This window comes from Perissodus microlepis, chromosome 8 (genome assembly GCF_051167445.1).
Source record: "Perissodus microlepis isolate ML-2025 ecotype Zambia chromosome 8, ASM5116744v1, whole genome shotgun sequence".
Classification (NCBI taxonomy): domain Eukaryota; kingdom Metazoa; phylum Chordata; class Actinopteri; order Cichliformes; family Cichlidae; genus Perissodus; species Perissodus microlepis.
In genome coordinates, this window is record NC_140468.1 from 1,191,156 (window position 1) to 1,211,455 (window position 20,300).

A 20,300-nucleotide genomic window follows, 5' to 3' on the forward strand; every position below is an offset into this window, starting at 1 on the left:
GAGATTATAACGGAGTAACATACAGCACAAGGTGCAGAGGAATCAATACGGCAAATACAGCGACAGACACAGTACAGAGAAACGCTATACCACAGGCGTGGTGGGCGTGCAAACACAACCATCCAGCAGACTCCAGTGATGTACGCGGTTTAGTTGTAGGAAGAAGCCGTCTCTGGAGCGGATGGAGTGGGTGAAGGTGCTGCTGGTGCAGAGAGGCTGAGGTAATGGCTCTGAGACAGAGAATTCTCCGATGTTTGGGAAGTTCAGTTCCAATGATTATGAATGCTTTTCCTGTAAGGTCAGGAAAGTTCCTCCTTTGAATGTGACCTCTGTTCATCCTCTGTTTGAAGATGCTGGTAGTATTTAGAGTCCATGTCACTGAGGTGGAGGTGGACACACTGCTGACTGTCTCTACAGGAGAATTCAGGATGGGGTAGATGAACTCATTCCTTCCAAAACTCAGTGATGATCTCTTTTATCTTTTCAACCAGCATCTGCTCAACCCCTGGAGTCTCCTCTGACCTGTACATGCACAGAACCGGAGGTAGGAGAGTGGTGAGCTCATCCTGATCAGATGTCCTTACAACCTCATATCTGATGTGAGGCATCTAGCTACTTCAAGCTCCCTCTGAATGTGGAGTTTCCTTGCCCTGCCTTAAAGGTTAAACCCAGCCACCCTGCAGACTCTATCCCATCTGCTTCGTAGTTTTGGTAACAACCCAGAGCTCATGAACAAACCAAGGGGCTGATTTTCTTGTAAACCAACTTTGCCATTACTTTATCTGCAGAAACTTGAGTCTGGTATTCCCAGACTATTCCCCTCATCCTTGCTGTGCCTGGAGATCCTGTCCTTGATTTAGATCCTTTGCTTTAAGATCATAAGCGGCATGTCTGAATCTGTGACGAGCAAACAGACACAGCTCTCACTCTGGCTATACGAGAAACCCATCAGACTCCTTTAACGCTGTGAGATGAAACAGTTTTAAGATTGTCAGGACTACAGACTACAGACTTTAAGCAGGAAGATTCCATTAACAAAAATTGTGTACATATGCCTCCTCTAATTTTGCTGCTATAATGTGAATATTCCCACTGTCCAGCTAATGAAGGCTATCTTATCTTGAAAAAAGTGAACTCTGCAATTTTGTAAATTCGAATAACATTTTCTTGGGGATACCCTGAACCATGGGGCCTGTTCTCAACCCCATGTGACACTGTAGAGGCTAAACTGGAGGTTGTTGGATTGCTGTAGGTACAGTTAGGCACAAACAGGCAGATGCATGAAACTGCAGCATTTCTGCACAGCAGAGCTGAAGATGAATTCTCTGTATTTGTGAGGCTGGTTTAACACAAAACGGCTTCAGGTGAGTTATTAACCTCCAAAATTTGAGTTTCATGTACTCCTGCCATATTGTACAAACCACTGACATCAATTATTGTTATTATGCAGATGTACACTCGCTACAGCCTGTCCATACTTATAGCATATTCATAACATACCCTCATACGGTGTACATTGTAACATACCCATATTAGACCCATATTTTGTACCCACCTATAACAGACACATTTCTGTAATATATCTATATTAGAGCTAAAGCACTTTCTGGATGGATGCAAACTACATTTCGTTGCCTTGTGACGTGTGCAATGACAGTAAAGTTGAATTCTATTCTATTCTATTCTATACCACAATTACCTCACTCCGTTTCCAAGATTCCTTCCTGCAGGGAACTAAAGAAAGAATAGACTTGACATTCCCAAACGTTGTAACAGAGGTCTGGTGAGGTATGGGCAGCCAGCAGGTTTAGCGGATGTGCAACTTGGAAGTTAACCGGAAAACTTGGAGGCTAGTCAGGTAGGTAGAACAGGAGGTCTACCTACAGCAAGACCACACAAGTCCTCCTGCCGCAATAGTGAGAAGTGACCTCCTCTAGGTGTGCTATGCCGTAATACCGCTTGTTGCAACGTCTTATAGCCAAAAATGAGGGTTAGAGTAAGATTCAGATTCTCAGATTATAAACTCAGATTCATATAAAATTGGCTGTAAAGTCGTTTACTGACTGGCAGTCTCCTGCAGTCCTTATTTCTTCCTGTGTATCTGTGGGTGTGGCACTCACCTGACCTGCTATCAACCAGCATACCTGATGGCTATCCACCTGCGAAGGTCTGCAGTGTGTCTCCTCCAGCTGAACCTCTTTTTTGCCCAGCTACCTCTCCTGGTCGCTGCTCCGCACAGATGTGCCCAAAATAAGTCCTATTTGGGGCACATGTAACTGTAGTACCATCTAAAACATACCACCATTCTGTGACTTCATTCAGGCAGAAATAAACTATGATAAAATATAAATAACACATACATGTCTAAAAGATGTCAGCATTTTATGGTGCTGAAACTAAAGATTAATACTTGTTGCCTTGGTTCATTACGGCGTTTTGACAGATTTACCTCTCTTTTGCTCTTCAGGAATAATCACTTTCACCTGAATCTTAGGGAGCTGTACTACTTGGTAATCTGAACAGCCGAGATGGGCAGTAATGGTAATCAGATTACTTTTTTCGAGTAATGAGTAAAGTAAGCAAAAAAGGTAATTAGATTACTGTTACTTTCCCGTAGGAACGCTGCGTTGCTGCGTTACTAAAACCTTGATTTTTTTGCGAGAATGTCTCATGACAGTGACGTAAGCGAGTGCGACGTTGGTGACAACAGCTGTGTGCAGATCAACAATGGATCATATATCGAGTGCGGAGAGAGTATGAGCTTGCAGCGTTTAAAGCGTGGAAGTACTGACCTTACTTTGAGTTTGATTCCATAAAAAGTGACAAAAACATTAGTGTCCGTTGTGTGTGGGAAGAAAACTTCTTTTTACAGCGAAAAACCCCCAAACGCCCGAGCAAGCACCGAGTAGCTGCCACGTAGTGGGAAACTCACAGAGAAACTCGCGGATTCTTCCACTGACCGCTGCGGCTCACCTGCACCAGGGTAAACCTCCGCCTGCCCCACTCCTGCTTTACAGGTGAAAATAGAGCAACAGGACCGCTAGTCTTTGATTTTATTTATTTTCTGCTGTGTTTTACTTGCATCTATTTGAAAGACTGAGTGTAAACACACAAAATATTTTATTTTATGTGCTGGAATGTGCAGAAAATAGGTTTAAATGTTAAACTAATTTCTTCCAGTCAGAGAATGTTGCAGATAATTAAATTTTTGCTTGATGCATAAAGTTAAAAGATTAAAACTAATAAAACAAGTTTTAAAAAGAGACTTTTCCATTTGATTACATTTTGTATGATGGATTATGCAGAAAAAGTAGAATTGGGCTGAAAGATCTATCACTTTATCACCTATTCAGGTTGTAAAACGTGTTTTTAAAAAGTAACTAAGTAACTAAGTAATTAATTACTTTTGAAAATAAGTAATCAGTAAAGTAACGGGATTACGTTTTTTGGGAAGTAATCAGTAATTAGCTACTGATTACTTTTTTCAAGTAACTTGACCAACACTGTTGAACACTGAGCTGAACTTTGGATCGTCATCTTTTCTGCATTCCAGACTAACAGACCACTGAGTGTGATCGTCTGCACCTAAGAGGAGGTGATAGAGAACAACCCTACCTGTGGTCTCAGGTGCTCCTTAAACACTTTTACCTGGTAAAGAGAGGGAGGTGAAAGAAGCCAGATAACCTACCACGGCAGCACAAAGATGTCCTGTCTGACTCTGACTGTTTAAACCAGGGGTGGGGACCTCCAGGCCTCGAGGGCCAGTGTCCTGCAGGTTTTAGATGTGTCCTTGGTCCATCACAGCTGATTTAAATGGCTAAATGACCTCCTCAACATGTCTTGAAGTTCTCCAGAGGCCTGGTAATGAACTAATCATGTGACTCAGGTGTGTAGGCCCAGTGTGAGCTCTAAAACCTGCAGGACGGTGGCCCTTGACGCCTGGAGTTGGATACCCCGGTTTAAAACATGGACGAGGGGGATAAGGACTCCTGTTTAGGCTGGAGGCAGGATGGTGGTATGTTAGGGGACCAAACCTACCCTGGACACAGCTGGTTTCGTTCCTTCTTCTGCCACCAACAATCGTGTTATGCACAAACACATTTATTCTTCTCTGACCTCATAAACATGAGCGTGCTTCTCTCCTCTGCTACATCAGGCTGGTTTATTTCTGCAGCTCAGTCTGCATCACTACTCCTGGATATAATGAGATCTTACTGTGTGGAGAGGCTGACCTTGAATATTAGGTTTAAGCACGTTGCAGTGATTGGTTGATTTTATTTGACATGCTCAGCTTTGACTGGCTTGTTTTTGTCTTTTATTTGAAGAAAGCGCTGGAGTCGATCAGAGCAACCTGCTGTCTTTATTCACTGTGAAGAAATCATTTCCAAACAGCCAAACAGTCAGTGAACAAGAGTTACATTAAAAACAACTGAAACCAAACGAGTGGAGCTGATTGGACGTCAGCTTTGATTGACAGCACTATAAATGTGTGAAGACATTCATTTTTGTTTTTTAATACAAAACGATGGCTGTTTTTCAGTGTGGCAACACCACATACACACACATGTCTAAAACCCCATGAAGACGACATGATTTGACATTTATACAAAACAATCTCAGATATAAATACATATTTATAATCTGTATGTTACAAAAGAGTTTCCCTCGTGATTTTGGTGACGGGCGGGGCAGCGTGATCAACCACAGTGACGTATAAATATTCAGCCAGCTACAACTTTGGCAAAAATCACAAAACCCACAGAGAAAAACACATGGGGCGGGGCTTGAATGAATGGGATGGGCTTTGGGGTTGTGGGAGGAGCTACGGTTAAAAAGACAACTCTGAACAAGAAGACAGACAGTCACAGTAGCGTATCAGGATGCAGGATTTTTTTTTTTTTTTAACAGCGCAAGCATAAAAAAAAATACAGACGTACAAGGGCGGGGCTAAAAGAAGAAGGGCGGGACTTCAAGGGACAAACTGATATTTTTCATTTATTGTTTTATCGTTGTGCTTTCAGAGGTCAGAAGTTTATGTGCTGAGGTTACTGAAACGATTAAAGGCCTCAAATTATTCCTGCCGCAATTTCTGATAAAATAAACACTGTTCATGGCAACACGGACGCCGCCGGATACTGCAACAGATTTTAGTGAATTCTCAGTGGAAGGAGCATTTCATAGCTATGCTTCCTGTTCGTTCCCCCTGTTCTGAGTCTGGCAGCAGCAGAAATAACAGGAACCTCCCTTGAACCTTCAGCCCAACTAAAATCAGTGCTGCTGCTTCTGTGTTCATCTCTCTTTTCTGAAATGTTCTTCAAATATGAGACTTCAGTTTGGCTAAAGGTTGGCAAAGGTTTGATGATGTGATGTCCTGGATTATTTTAAAAAACAGGGAGTGTTTTGCCTCCCCCCACTGAGGTTCACCTGAACTCAGGTGCTTTCAGAGGTGTTTATCATGTCACAGTCATTGTCTGCTCCTCATCGGGGTGCTGATGAAGGGCACCATCAGCACCCCGATTGCCAGGTACGACAGGCCTGAATTACACTGATAACTGTGTCCTGTAATTTGAAGCCTTTAATCTCACTCCTCTTTAGATTCCCATTTCTTCAACTAAGATTACATCACAAGCAGACTAAGTGAAGTCAAGTCTCAGATGTGACATCACAGTTTTTACATTGAATGACCCCGCCCCCAAACATAGAGTATAACATCAGAATAATTACAGACAGCTGAAAGCACCCGCAGAAAGCTGCTCTACAAAAAGTCCTTCTCAGGTTCTTCTTAGAGGCTCGGCCCAGTCGCAGACGACTGGCTGCTGCCGGAGGCCCCGCCTCCTTAGGCCACAGGTCCCTCCTCCTCTGAGGTGATTAGTGCTCGTGGCTGAGGGGGAGGAGACAGGTGAGGAACGAGGAGGAAGGTTTTCTACATGGGAGGAACAACGAGGCCGGACATGGCTGCAGAGAGACGAGGTTTGAATTCATTAATTATAAACATAGAACAGAAATGATGTGTGTTACTGAGTGACAGCCAGGTGTGACACCTGCAGAGCAAACATCAGGTGTGGAAATTTCTTTATTCTATGTGTTGATCACATGTTTTGACAATATCACTTTAGTAATAGTAGCATCACTTTATCACGTAGTTGTACGCATGTAGGATAGTATCACAAGTGGGCCTTGTGTTTATCACAGCTTCACAGCGGGGCCATTGTATGAGGCCAACACTGTCTGTGTTGTTGTGTAAATGCTTATGCTATTGTGAACTTTACACACATGGAGAGATGCCAAACTGCCTTTCATTGTTTTTGTAACAATGACAATAAAGAGCTATTCTATTCTATTCTATTCTATTCTATTCTATTCTATTCTTATATGTGGTCAGAGACATCCAGGCACTGCGTGTAAGAGAGGTGACGGCTGGTCGTAATTCTCCTTGGGGGGAAGGTTCAAGGATGAGCTGAGCTGGGAGGTATAGGTCATATATAAGACGTGAGCGCCCATCTTCAGAGGCCGCTTTGGCGTTTGACCAGAGCGCTCTCTGCAGCATGTGATTAAACCCACTCGCTGAGCGTTTGCACTTTATTTAAACAACTTCCACAACAAAACTTTGCTACTTTGCTCATGTTTGAATAAAGCTTTGCTCACACCATGTTTTTAATCCAGATGTTTCAGTGAGTGATGGTCTGGCCTGTACTCAGCTCAGTAATGGAGTCCAGGTTTGTTCATCGTCTGCAGATGTTTGTCCTAAACCTACAGTTTTGGTCCTTCCTCCCCCCAAACCATCAGGATGCTGCTGTGACCTGTAAGCTGATAACCAATCAGATGGTTCCTCTCATGCTTAGCTCGTAGCATCCATGATGTCCCAACAGAATCTCTGTTTCTGATTGGTCAGACTACAGGACAGTCTCCACTTGGCCTCTGCACGCCTGAAAGGAGCGCCCTGCGGTTAGTCAGAGGAGGCGGCGGTTTTAATTGATCTCTAAATCTTTTCAGGAAGTTGTGAGACATGCACGATGAAATCTTATGCGCCTTTGCTTTTATGCTGCTATCTCGTTGAACTGTCGGCCTGGGGTGGCTCTAGCTCAGCAGGTAGAGCAGGTTGGCTAGTAATCAGAAGGTTGGTGGTTTGAGTCCTGGCTCCTTCAGTCTCTGTGTGTTAAAGTGACCTTGGGCAAGATACTGAACCCACAGCTGCTCTCGGTTCATCGAAGCGTCAATGGTCAGTTGGACGAGTCATGTAGACTAAAAGTGCTGTGAAGGAAGAGTTTTACACTCTGAGCTGTGAACCTCTCCATCAGCCTCTGCTCACTGTACGAAAACACGTTCCACATTCAAACTGAGCAGATTTAACGCTCCACGTGTTTCCAGAGGAACCTTTTCTGTCTCACATGAGTTTGAATTATTCGTTGCGCTCTGGTTACAGCCTCCGACATGCTCCAGCGCAGGTTTCAGCAGCGACAGTCGTTACAGTGACACTACAGGATGTAGCAAAGCTGCATTTTCCACCTCAGCTGTGAAACATTTTAAGAAGACAGGAGAGGACGGCAGAAGCAAGGACAGTGACACGAGCAGAGGAAGAGGAGGGGGGATTAGGGCACTGACGTGTATTCATAAAAGGACACACGGTAGAAGAAGACAACCACTGACACACACACAGGAAGCCTACAGTGAGCAAGTGTGTGTCAGTAAAAGCAGAAGGATGATGGGCTACATCGTTCAGATGAGGAACGCTTTAGAGTAAAATGAAACGTAAGCCTTGGCTGTGTCAGTCAGGTGTGTAGCCACATGTCAAACTTCACCTGGACAGGTAAAATGGTTTTGATGATGCCGTCCTGGTTTGTGAGTCAGATATTTTTCCTGTTATTGATGGAGACACGCAACAGGATTCAGAAGGATGTGAGCTGACTCCAGGATGGTGGAAATGCCCCGGGGAGACAAAATCCCGTCCAATCCAGAGTGAGTCATGGCTACAAATCCTTCCACGTACATCCCGTTTCACGGCGAGCTCAGCTCTAAATCTGCTCTCTTTGTTGTAGGAGAAGAAGAAGAAGGCCCACTGTCCATCCTGAGCACTAAACTTTCACAGACCTCAGTAACCTCACCAGTGTGTTAAAGGGAAAGGTCACATGATGCTTCCCTGATGATGAACTGTTTATTTATTGTACAGTTTTCCTTCCTCCACACCGGAATGTCTCAGGACCGTCGGACTTGATCCACAAAGTTTAAATAATCAGGAGATGCCTCCTTCCTCTGATTTCAGGTGAGCTTTGCTTCTTTGATTCTGCGCACCGCCCTCCTTTGTCTTATGCAAACTAACCTAAAGTTGGATAAGCCGTTAACAAAACGGATGGTTTGTTGATGAAGCGACTGACTCCACCCACCTGTCCCTGTTGTGACTCGAATAAAACCTTAAAGAATCTGATGAGTTTTTAAAAAACATCTGAGCTGAAAATGATGACACATCATTCCTCATTAGCTTCCTGTCAACGACAAAATGCATGTAGCAGCCCGCAGTTTAATTTACCAGCTCATTACACAAGCACGCACACACACACACACACGCACACACACATGCATGTACGCACGTACACACACACGCACGTACGCACACACACACACGCATGTACGCACACACACATGTCTGTAGACTGACGCTTCACTCCTTCAATCACAAAAACTGAAACGTTCTGGGATAAATGAAGCACATGTTCACAGAAACAAAACACAAGTAGTGATTTTAAAATGAAATGATTTTATAACAGCAACAACAACAACAGTAATAATAATTAGAAACCACGTTGAAACGATGTCAGGATGAAATTGTTTCTCAGGTGCTCGTTTGAAGGTGAATCACTGATTTCATGCTCAGTTTCTGGCTGCTGCAGCTGCAACTATTAATAACATTCAAACTGTATTTACTCATCACCCTGCAAATGGATCCACACACACACACAGACACACACACAGACACACACACACTGTGGCCTTTCTGCCTCAGCGAAGGCGGAGAGCAACATGAATATTTAACACTCGACAAACCTCTCTGTCAGAAACACTGACATCACACACACTGGCTGCCAGAGTCTGTGCTTCCTGTGTGTGTGTGTGTGTTTAATGCATGTGGGCATGTGTGTTTAGAGGATGTATCTGTGGGTTGTAGTGAATAAAACATGCATTGGCCTGTCACTCTTCATGCAATACTAACAGGACTCAGGTTACCCACCTCGACCCAGCGTGTGTGTGTGTGTGTTCACTCCATTTACTCGTCTGTAGACATGTGGTTGTTTACAGAAGAGCAGATGAAACTGAATCAAACATCTGTTCAGCTTCATGTTACTCTCGAGGCTCACTCGCTTTAATTACACCACATCTATATGTTTAAAGACATGAATCTCCAAAAGTTGATTCTGTTCATCGTTAAACGTTTTCAGTGGGAGAAACGTTTCGTCACTCCAGAGATTTACTTACCTGGATGATTGAGCATGCATAAAGACATAAAGACATGAAGGAATTTGAAAACAAAATATAAAAATATGAATGTACTATTTCTTTTTAATCACAAGCTTTGTTATTCACAGGTTCGATCATACTACAATCAAAGTATGTCTTCAGTCCCAGGAAGTATTCTTTCTGTCCCTAACACTTCTGCTGACTTCGGAAAGAAGGAGTTTTAATTTGTAGACTCAAGGAGATGCTGTCTCACCTTGCAGCCCATTGGCGTTGTTGGCGGAGCAGTTGGGTGGAGGAGGAGGTGAAGCTGGCGGCCGAACGACGGGAGCAAAGGCGCTCTTCTGTTTGACGGCAGCCGAGAAGGAAAAAACTCCATGCGAGGAGTTACAGTTAGAGACGGCCATGGTGGGACTGGAGGGAACGACTGGAACACAGCAGGTCAGAAACCATTTTAACCAGTAACTGTGATGGGACAGTAAACTACACTCCGTTAACATGGTTAGCTCTGTTGTCTTACATGAATGATGTACTATCCAGTCAATTCAATTCAGTTTTATTTAAACAGCGCCAAATCATAACAACAGTCACCTCAAGGCGCTTTGTATTGTAGGTAGACCCTACAATAATACATACAGAGAAAAAAACAACAATCAATCTGCCTCCCATTCTACTTTTAAATACTCTAGGAACAACAAGTAGGCCTGCAGTGTGAGAGCGAAGTGCTCTGATAGGGTGATATGGTACTACAAGGTCATTAAGATAAGATGGGGCCTGATTAAGTTCAAAGATAGAGGACCAGCACTACAGGGATTAGTGTAATTAGTGCGAGTAGTATTCCTTGTAGTGGTTGTAGTAGCACTGCTAGGAGTATTAGTAGTAGTAGGTGTAGTACTGTAGTACATTTACCTTGATACTTACTGCCGTAGGGTGAATTGGCTGATGACCCGTTGAGGAAACCGGGTGATGTTGCCACCCCAAGGTTTGGCATGCCTGTGTTGCCGTAGCCATTCATGCTGTTGCTGACTGTGTTGCCATAGTTACTCTGTTGGGGGGTGGAGCTTGGTACATATCCTCGCGGTGACACACTGCTGGTGTTTCGACTGTAGCCGACTGGAAGAGAGTACAGTGTTAGTAACACTGCAGTATCAGCAACAGTAATCAGCAACACAGGGTCACCACAGGGGACTGTCCTCTCCCCCTTCTTCTTCACCCTCTACACCACAGACTTCAGCCACTGCACAGAGACCTCCATCTTCAGAAGTTTTCTGATGACTCTGTGGTGGTTGGATGCATCAGCAGGGATGATGAGACAGAGTACCGGGCTGTGGTCGACTCCTTTGTCACGTGGTGTGAGCAGAATCATCTGCAGCTCAACGTGGCAAAGACCAAGGAACTGATCGTGGACTTCAGGAAGACCAGGAAACACTTGACCCCTGTTTCAATCCAGGGGGTCAGTGTTGACATTGTGGAGGACTATAAATACCTTGGAGTACACATTGACAATAAACTGGACTGGGCTAAAAACACCACAGCACTTTACAGGAAGGGCCAGAGTCATCTCTATTTTTTGAGGCGACTGAGGTCCTTCAACATCTGCCAGAAAATGCTCAGGATTTTCTACGAGTCTGTTGTGGCCAGTGCGATCCTCTATGCTGTTGCATGCTGGGGGAGCAGGCTGAGGGTCGCAGATGCCAACAGACTTAATAAACTAATCCGTAAGGCCAGTAATGTTGTGGGGATGGAGCTGGACTCCCTCGAGGTGGTGTCGGAGAGGCGGATGCTGTCCAAGATAAAGACAGTGTTGGATAACACCTCCCACCCACTCCATGACATGCTGGTCAGTCACAGGAGCACGTTCAGTGAGAGACTGAGATTACCGAAAAGCACCACTGAACGACACAGGAAATCTTTCCTGCCTGTGGCCATCTCCCTGTACAACGCATCCACTTAACACACTGGTTACTGCTACAACTACACGTTTCTTTTCCAGCTATTTATTAATGAGTGACTTATGTATATATATATATATATATATATATATATATATATATATATATATATATATATATATATATATATGTATATATTGTACTATTCTTAGTTAGCGTATTGTCTGTCTTGTCTTAATGTTGGTTTATAATGGAGCACTGTAACAAAAAAATAATTTCCCCCAGGGATCAATAAAGTATTCTGATTCTGATTCTGATTATTACTAAGTGCAGTAAGCTAGTTTTAAGCTAGATGAGGCTGCATGTAACTTTTCCCCAAAGGTGGAGTTTTCGGTACATGGAGGTTCCTCTCAGCAAGTATTTGAACTCCTAAACACTTTAGAACTGATAATGCAACATCCTGGTTTCACAGGCAGAGGAAACAGATGGTGGCCTGATCCCAGTTCTGCTGGAGATCTTTTGGAGCTGCTGGAGGGGGGTGGAGCCTACACCTGCTTTAATTGGGCAAGAGGCAGGGTACACCCTGGAGAGGTCAACCTTCCATCACAGGGCGAACACAGAGAGACATACAAGCATTCAACCCCAGCACCTTCTTGCTGTGAGGCGACAGTGCTAAACCACCACACCACCCACATACACATGCTCAGGAAGAGTGGAATTTGGAAAATCGTTCACATAATCGTTCACATGAGATTGGTCTTTCATATCACAACAGCATCCTAGTAATGCGACCATCAACAATCCTTGCTGAACTTTGAGTAGTAGTAGTAGCCAATCAGATCCCAGAGTATGGACTAGAGTTCAGCAGACAGAGTGTAGTAAAGACAAACAGGAGGTGGAGCAGTTAAAATAAGAGAAAGGCCGCTTGATGTTTTTAATTCATCTGGTGACAGAGTGCTACGGAGCCCCGCAGGGGACATGGGAGAAAAAAAAATTAAGATGGACTTTTGCGAGATCTCACAAAACTAACTCGGGATCTCGCAAAACTTTTGTGAGATCTCGCAAAACAAACTCGGGATCTCGCAAAACAAACTCGGGATCTCGCAAAACTTTTGCGAGATCTCGCAAAAGTTTTAGCCGCATTCTTCCCGTTAGCTCGAGACCTACTACAGCCGGGAGGAACACCGCTTTCCCGGCACATCGTGCCTCGACCTCCCGGTCGGCTTCGAGCCGGCGTCCGAAGAATGCGGCTAAAACTTTTGCGAGATCTCGCAAAAGTTTTGTGAGATCTCGCAAAAGTCCGTCTTAATTTTTTTTTCTCCCATGTCCCCTGCGGGGCTCCGTAGAGTGCTGGTGAATCTGAGTCTGGAAATTTGTGGTCCCAAAGCTGACGACAGTGGGTGGGGCTACAAGAGAAATTCATGAGGATTTGTAGATTTGCAGTCAAAGATTCTTCCTGCTGGGATCTCACAGAAAACTTGAACTACATGTCAAACCTTTTGTGGTTCCTATAACACAGAAAAGGGGCACACTAGAGCTGAATCAGAACTACTGAATGATCCAGAAGACTCCAGTTCTTCTCATGGTTTAAATCTTTGTTCATCCCTCTATTCCAGTCAGTTCAATTTAGTTTTATTTAGGCAGCACCAAATAAGGTCCTTCATATTGTAAGGTAGATACCCTACATTAATACAGAGAAAGCCCAACAATCAGAGGACCCACTTTGAACAAGCACTTGGTGAGAGTGGGAAGGAAAAGCTTCCGTTTAACAGGAAGAAACATAAGGCATTAGTTGGGATGGGGAGAGGCAGCTATCTGGGTGGGAGGAGGGAGACAGGACAAAGACACGCATGTCCATCAAAGTGACATTCAGCTCTGAGCTGGTCACAAATCTAACGCTCAGTGCACCAGAGTCCTTCCAGAAGCAGGTTTGTGCAGCCATCTTGGATGTGAAGTTCCTGTCTGAAAGACTCTATTCATCCCTGTATTCATCTCTAGTAGAGTTTTTTTCAGTAGCCACTGGGATGTGAAGTGCTCTTGGACGCAGCTTCATCATGATAGTCTAAGGAGCTTGGAAAGAAAAGCGTCTGGACTTCTTTGAGTTGCTTGAAGACGTTTCACCTCTCATCTGAGAAGCTTCTTCAGTTCTGAAGAAGTGAAGATGCTGACTTTTCTGCCCCCAAAGTGCCAGTTCTTCAGAACTGGCACTTTGGGGGCAGGACAGGACAAGCAACTTAAAGAAGTCCAGACGCTTTTCTTTGCAAGCTCCTTTGGCTCTTCTATGTTGTGCCATGCGCTTGTGAAGTGGCTGTTTGGTTTCTCCGATGTAGAGGTCTGGACAGCATACACCACAGTGTTAAGTTTGTGTTTTGTCTTTCAGGTAAACCAGTTTGTGTCTGAGTGTGTTGCTAGGTCTGAAGTACACCGGGATGTCATGCTTGGAGAGAACTCTCCTGAGTTTCTCTGATACACCGGCTACATAGGGGATGACAATGTTGTTGCCTCTTTGCTGACTTTATAAAAGCGCCCAATTAGGATAACCGCATGTTTTGAGTGCTTCCTATACATGTGTGTGTTCCTTCTTTTTCCCTTCAGGCTTAGAGGGAACATGTTCTTCATCATGATAGCTTCTCAGCAACGAGACTGGGAGAAATATTTCCTATTCTCACTGTTTATTGGCACTTTGGGGGCAGGACAGTCAGCATCTTCATGTTTTCAGAGTTCTTAGTTTTTATTTAGGAGTCACTGACAGTGATGTCATGGTTTCACTTCCTCCCTGCAGAAGGACAAGACCTGTGATTGGTGCACAACCTGCAGGGTCTCAGTGAGGTTTGCAGATATGTTGAATCCCTGCAGGACTCCTAGTCTGTGAGTGTAGGTTAGTAGTAGTTAGTAGTAGACTCTGTAGAGTACTCGTAAAATGTGTCATGTGACCAGGGTTACCACAGCCACCCCTTTAATGTCACTTCTGCCCCCATCACCTGCAGGATTTATCGGGCCGCTCATACCTTGCGTTGTCTCAGAGACGTTGACGGCGAGCTGCCCGCTGAAAGAGTTGACTCCCATCATGCCATGGGAGGCGGTGTTGCCCAGCGATGGGATCTGGTTGTGGTTCCTGGGAACGCTGTAGAGCGCTTCAGCGATGTCTGCTGCTCGCTTCAAGATGATCTCCTGCAGAGCGGAAAGACACAGGAGCATTTAAATATCTGGATTCATGCAGCTGCAGAGACTCAGGAGGGAACATAATCACATAACATCTCTACTGGAGATGTGGAGAAGCTATCATCCTAAAATTAAAACTCATGCATTAACACCAAAGACAAGACTGATTAACTGAGAGTTGTGGTCACTTTGCTTCAGATGATAATGATAAATTACAATTAAACACCTGTAATACATTCCTGTGATATAATGTAAGGTATATTAAATCCCCCACTCGCCCCTATGGGCGGTCTCTCCTTCAAGCTCGGGTCCTCTACCAGAGGCCTGGGAGCTTGAGGGTCCTGTGCAGTATCTTAGCTGTTCCTAGGACTGCGCTCTTCTGGACAAAGATCTCCGCTGTTGTTCCCGGGATCTGCTGGAGCCACTCGCCTAGCTTGGGAGTCACCGCACCTAGTGCTCCGATTACCACGGGGACCACCGTTACCTTCCCCCTCCACATCCTCTCGAGCTCTTCTCTGAGCCCTTGGTATTTCTCCAGCTTCTCGTGTTCCTTCTTCCTGATGTTGCTGTCATTCAGTATCGCTACATCGATCACTACGGCCGTCTTCTTCTGTTTGTCTACCACCACTATGTCCGGTTGGTTAGCCACCACCATTTTGTCCGTCTGTATCTGGAAGTCCCACAGGATCTTAGCTCGGTCATTCTCCAACAATCTAGGGGACGTCCCCCGTTTTGACCTCGGGACTTCCAGGCCGTACTCAGCACAGATGTTCCTGTACACTATGCCGGCCACTTGGTTATGGCGTTCCATGTATGCCCTGCCTGCTAGCACCTTGCATCCTGCTGTTATGTGCTGGATTGTCTCAGGGACATCTTTACACAGCCTGCACCTGGGGTCTTGCCTGGTGTGATAGACCCCAGCCTCTATGGATCTTGTGCTCAGAGCTTGTTCCTGTGCTGCCATGATTAGTGCCTCTGTGCTGTCTTTCAGTCCAGCTTTGTCCAGCCACTGGTAAGACTTTTGGATGTCAGCCACCTCCTCTATCTGTCGGTGGTACATACTGTGCAGGGGCCTGTCCTTCCGTGATGCTTCCCCCTCTTCCTCCTCTTTCTTGGGTTTCTGCTGCCTGAAGTATTCACTGACCACGCTGTCAGTTGGGGCCATCTTTGTGATGTATTCGTGGATGTTCGTTGTCTCATCCTGGACTGTGGTGCTGATACTCACCAGTCCCCGGCCTCCTTCCTTTAGCTTCGCGTACAGCCTCAGGGTGCTGGACTTGGGGTGACACCCTCCATGCATGGTCAGGAGCTTCCTGGTATTGATGTCAGTGGCTTCTATCTCCTCCTTTGGCCAGCTTATTATCCCAGCAGGCTACCTGATCACGGGCAGGGCGTAGGTGTTGATGGCCCGGATCTTGTTCTTACCGTTCAGCTGACTCCTCAGGACTTGCATGACCCTCTGCAGGTACTTGGTGGTTGCAGCTTTCATAGCGACCTCTTCATGGTTCCCATTTTCCTGTGGGATCCCCAGGTACTTGCAGCTGCCCTCAATGCCTGCAGTGTTGCCTTCTGGTAGTGAAATATAGTGAAAAACAGCAAAGTTCATGTTTTCTAACCCTAGCATGCAGTTTTCAGTCTAAGGCACTTTATTGTATTTCTGTGATTTCTGATTTCAGTCAGTTTATTTTTGATTTTATCTCATCACACTGAGGTCATTATATTGTTACTGCCACCATCTTTCTCTTCTTTGTCTTTTTTTCCAGTGTAATTGAGGGTAACGATCCACGATACTTCACTGACCAGCCTGCAGGGGGCACTCTGATGTCTGTCTGACATGCGCTAAAGATCCTGAGAGCGGCTCGTTATACTTAAACAGCTCAAGACTCTAAAAACACACATGTTCAGTTTACACATACATAACACACACACACACACACACACACACACACACACACACACACACACACAGTTATTATTATTATCACTACATTTGGATTTACATTTGTTTACAGGCTCTGCACTCTGTTCAAGGTTACGCTTTCATTTCAATAGACCTGTGTGTGTGTGTGAGTGTGTGTGTGTGTGTGTGTGTGTGTGTGTGTGTGTGTGTGTGATTAACTGGTGGGTTGAGAAGCGTGTCGGAGAGACTCTGTTGGGGAGGATGGGGGATATAAAGAGCTCCCTCCTCCTCCTCCTCCTCTGCCAGTGTTTCAGGAGGCTGTGACTCCTAAACCTGAAGGAGGTGGTGAGGAGGGGAGGAGGGGGAGGAGGAAGTCTGTCCTGTTTAATGAGTTTCATGTGAAATTAAAGAAGCTCCGGTTTGAACTGTGAGACAGTCTGATGATGATGTCATCAATAATCTGTAAAACATGATTATAGGTTCTGATTACGCTGACTGTCCTTACTGTGATTGGCCAATCCAGTAAAACTGTGTAAAAATGTTCATAAATATTCTCTCAGTCAGACTCGTGCAGCTCTTATCGTAGACAGTTTGTTTCCACTCATGTCCATGAAGCTGAAGCTGCTCAAACCACTGAAGTGAAAACATGGTGACGTCTCAGAGCAAAAGGTGGTGCGCTGGTTTAGACACAATGACTGTAAGTAAAAGATGACATCACAGAGTTTTTGAAACCAGACGTGATAACGTGGATCAGTAGCGCTCTGCTGGACAGGTGGAGGTACTTCAGCCTCAGCTGTGTTTCGCTCTCAGCGTTCAGTTTGTCTTCATCCATTTGAGTGGTTGAATTCAATTCTGTGCCGGCTCTTATTTGGGTATAAAAACATGAATTCATTTTGTTGTTTGATGAATAAATAATGACATAATTCTTAGTTTGAAACACGTTTTGACAGATTACATTTTTTTTTAATTGTCTAATAAATCTGAAGCACTGTTTCCTGGGTTAACAGACACACGCTCACAGCTTGTTTCACTAAGTTTGTTCACAGAGTTTAACTTAACAGTGAACACTTCCTATTTGTGTCGCCTCATTCTTTATTTTCTACTCGTGTTCCTCCTCAAAGACACAAAGATTCAAACGGATTCAAACTGAAGCGGCGTCCTCGGTGCGTGGACACGAGCCGACGCCACATGACGTCGTGTATGTTGCACTTGCAGCCACAGCTCGTGCGCACACCTCGTCTCAGGTCAGCCTTTAGACTCAATATTGTGCGATCTACTGTACAATATAAATCAGAATCAGAATCAGAATACTTTATTGATCCCTTGCCTTGAGGCGACTTTTGTTGTGATTTGGCGCTATATAAATAAAATTGAATTGAATATATAAACAAGAATCTGTTAATCAGGGTCACCTGCACAGGTAAACATACTGATGTCAGCTGATGTGTGTAGACAGGTGAGCAGCTTACCTGGTTATTATGAGGCATCCCGTAGAGCGCCTCCACCAGGTCTGCTGCTCTCTTCAACAGCACCTCCTGAAAGAGACAAAGGAGGAGGGGTGGAAGTGTGATACAACAGAAGAAGAAGAGGAGGACATGAGGTCAGTAACAAAAGCCGATGAAGTCGTGTTGCCAGTGTCACTTGTGAACAGGTGTGAACAGTTGTGAACAGGCAGGAACATTTTCAACAGCTCTAATGAATTCTGTTTAATATTATGTTATTCATATAGCACCAAAACGCAACAGCAACCACCTCCAGGTGCTTCATACTGTAAGGTAAAGACCCTACAACAACACAGCAAAACCCCTATAATCAAATGACCTATGAGCAAGAGCTTGGTGACAGTGAGAAGGAAAAACTCCCTTTTAACAGGAAGAAACCTGTGAAAATCCTCACAGTGTTACTGGAGGCCAAGGTAATGCCATCCAGAGTAAGAATCTGCTTAGATACCATATTTCTAAGATTTTCAGGGCCGAGTACAATAACCTCAGTTTGATCTGAATTAAGAAGCAGAAAGTTAGCGGCCATCCAGGTCTTTATGTCTTTAAGACATTCCTGCAGTTTAACTCATTGGTGTGTGTTATCTGGCTTCATGGACAGATAGAGCTGGGTGTCATCGGCATAGCAGTGTAAATGTATGCTATGTCTTCTAATGATGTCGTCTGCATAGAGAATGCATGCAGTGCAGAGATCAGTAACAATCACAGCTTGTAAACATCAGCAGGGGTCCCTCTGTTTCTGTGTGTTTGTACCTGAACTGGAAGATTTAAACAGTGTTTATGTTAATCAGAGCTCAGTTACACCTCACAGAGCACACACACACACACACACACACACACACACACACACACACACACACACACACACACACACTCTGGGCCTCTTAAAAACTGAAGCATTTCACTTCAATGAGCAGTTTTAAAACTGCTCATTGAGCCCAATAAACAGCTGCCACTGTGTGTGTGTGTGCATGTTTGTGTGTGCGTGTGTGCGTGTGCATGTTTGTGTGTGCGTGTGTGTGTGTGTGTTCGTGTGCGTGTAATCAGGCAGTGACAGAACAATGCTTCATTTAGTCTTTATCTTAATTAAACACACTCTCAGTTAATCTGCTGCTTTTCATTACAAACTTCTTCAGGAGGCTTTTCAATTAACCCCGCCCCCTTCATCCTCTTCCTCGCCTCTTCCTCTCCTCTCCTCCATCCCTGCATCCGTCCACTCTGCGTTTCTCCATGCTCTGTTCATTCTATCCCTCCTTCTAATTGTTGCCCATCAATCACTCCTTCTTTTTCTCTTTACCCTGCATGCATTTTCTCTCTTTTCTCTTCTTCTCTTTCCTCTAATCCTTCTTTGTTCTCACTTCTTCTCCATTTTTCTCCTTTTTCTTGTTTCCCCCCCCTCATCCTTCCTCTCTTGCTCCCTTCCTCCCTTTCTCTCTCCTCTGTCCTTTCACCGTTACAAATATCATTTCTTGGATCACAAATAAATGTTATGAACTGTGATTTACGGCCAGTTTTACACACTGTGACTGTCAGGTTACTGCCAGCCCAGCTCTGTGTGTGTGTGTTACGCACACCGTGAGAGGGGAAGTCATTTCTGTGAAGGAGCTTTCAGCCTCCGATCGTCTTTAATCTGCTCATTTATGCAGAGCGACGTTCCAGTGTGTCGACACACTCACACACACACACACTGTGTTTATAGAGACAAATGAAAGCCTCATTATTACAAGTGTTTCGCTGTTACGCCTTCACATGACGAGCACCTCTCTGCACACACATGAACGAGGTTAGAGCTGGAGGGCGGGATGTCATCACCGAGGAGGAAACCAATTATTCTTTTAACTCAACACACACACACACGCACACACACACACACACACACACACACACACACACAGACGAACTGATCCTGTCTTTAAGCTCCAGCAGCAGGAAATGAACTTTAATATCTGAAACATGATGAATAATTACACTGAGATGAAAAAGTCTGAATAAATAAGATCACAAAGGATCAAATCAAATCCTCCCTGTGATCACGACAGCCTCCATCCACACAGGCTAAAGAGTGGAGCCCGTCATTATAAATTAACCCTGAAAACACCCACCTAATAGTTTTTTCTGAATAAAACACAGGAGTTATTATTTTCCTGTGTTTACCAGTCTGAGTAAATGAGGTAAACAGCAGGTGGAGCTCACTGTTCATGCAGACAAAGAATGAAAACTGTCGAAGCTCCAAACTTTCTTTTATCTGCATGACTGATGAGAAAAGTCAGAGCGACACCTGTGTGACCGGCCGGGCGTCCTTTCAGGTGAAGAACCTGTGGCGCTGCGAGTCTTTTCACTGAGATGGATTCATGAACGAATGTAAAAACTGTAAAAACTAACACTGAGCTCGCTGCTGTA

General features: G+C 44.7%; 1 protein-coding gene across 1 annotated transcript in view; it reads right to left on the reverse strand.

Moving 5' to 3' along the window:
* Positions 1–4,337: 4,337 nt before the first annotated feature.
* Positions 4,338–20,300, reverse strand: part of LOC146380994 (transcription factor COE3-like) — a 59,944-nt gene continuing 43,981 nt past the window's right edge. Inside the window, exons 11-15 of the mRNA XM_084938569.1 lie at positions 17,871–17,936; positions 14,348–14,510; positions 10,357–10,560; positions 9,704–9,874; positions 4,338–5,955 (exon numbers count right to left, since the gene is read on the reverse strand). Of these exons, the coding sequence (XP_084794695.1) occupies positions 5,924–5,955; positions 9,704–9,874; positions 10,357–10,560; positions 14,348–14,510; positions 17,871–17,936 (636 nt within the window). The 3' untranslated portion in view covers positions 4,338–5,923. The remainder of the gene's footprint in view (positions 5,956–9,703; positions 9,875–10,356; positions 10,561–14,347; positions 14,511–17,870; positions 17,937–20,300) is intronic.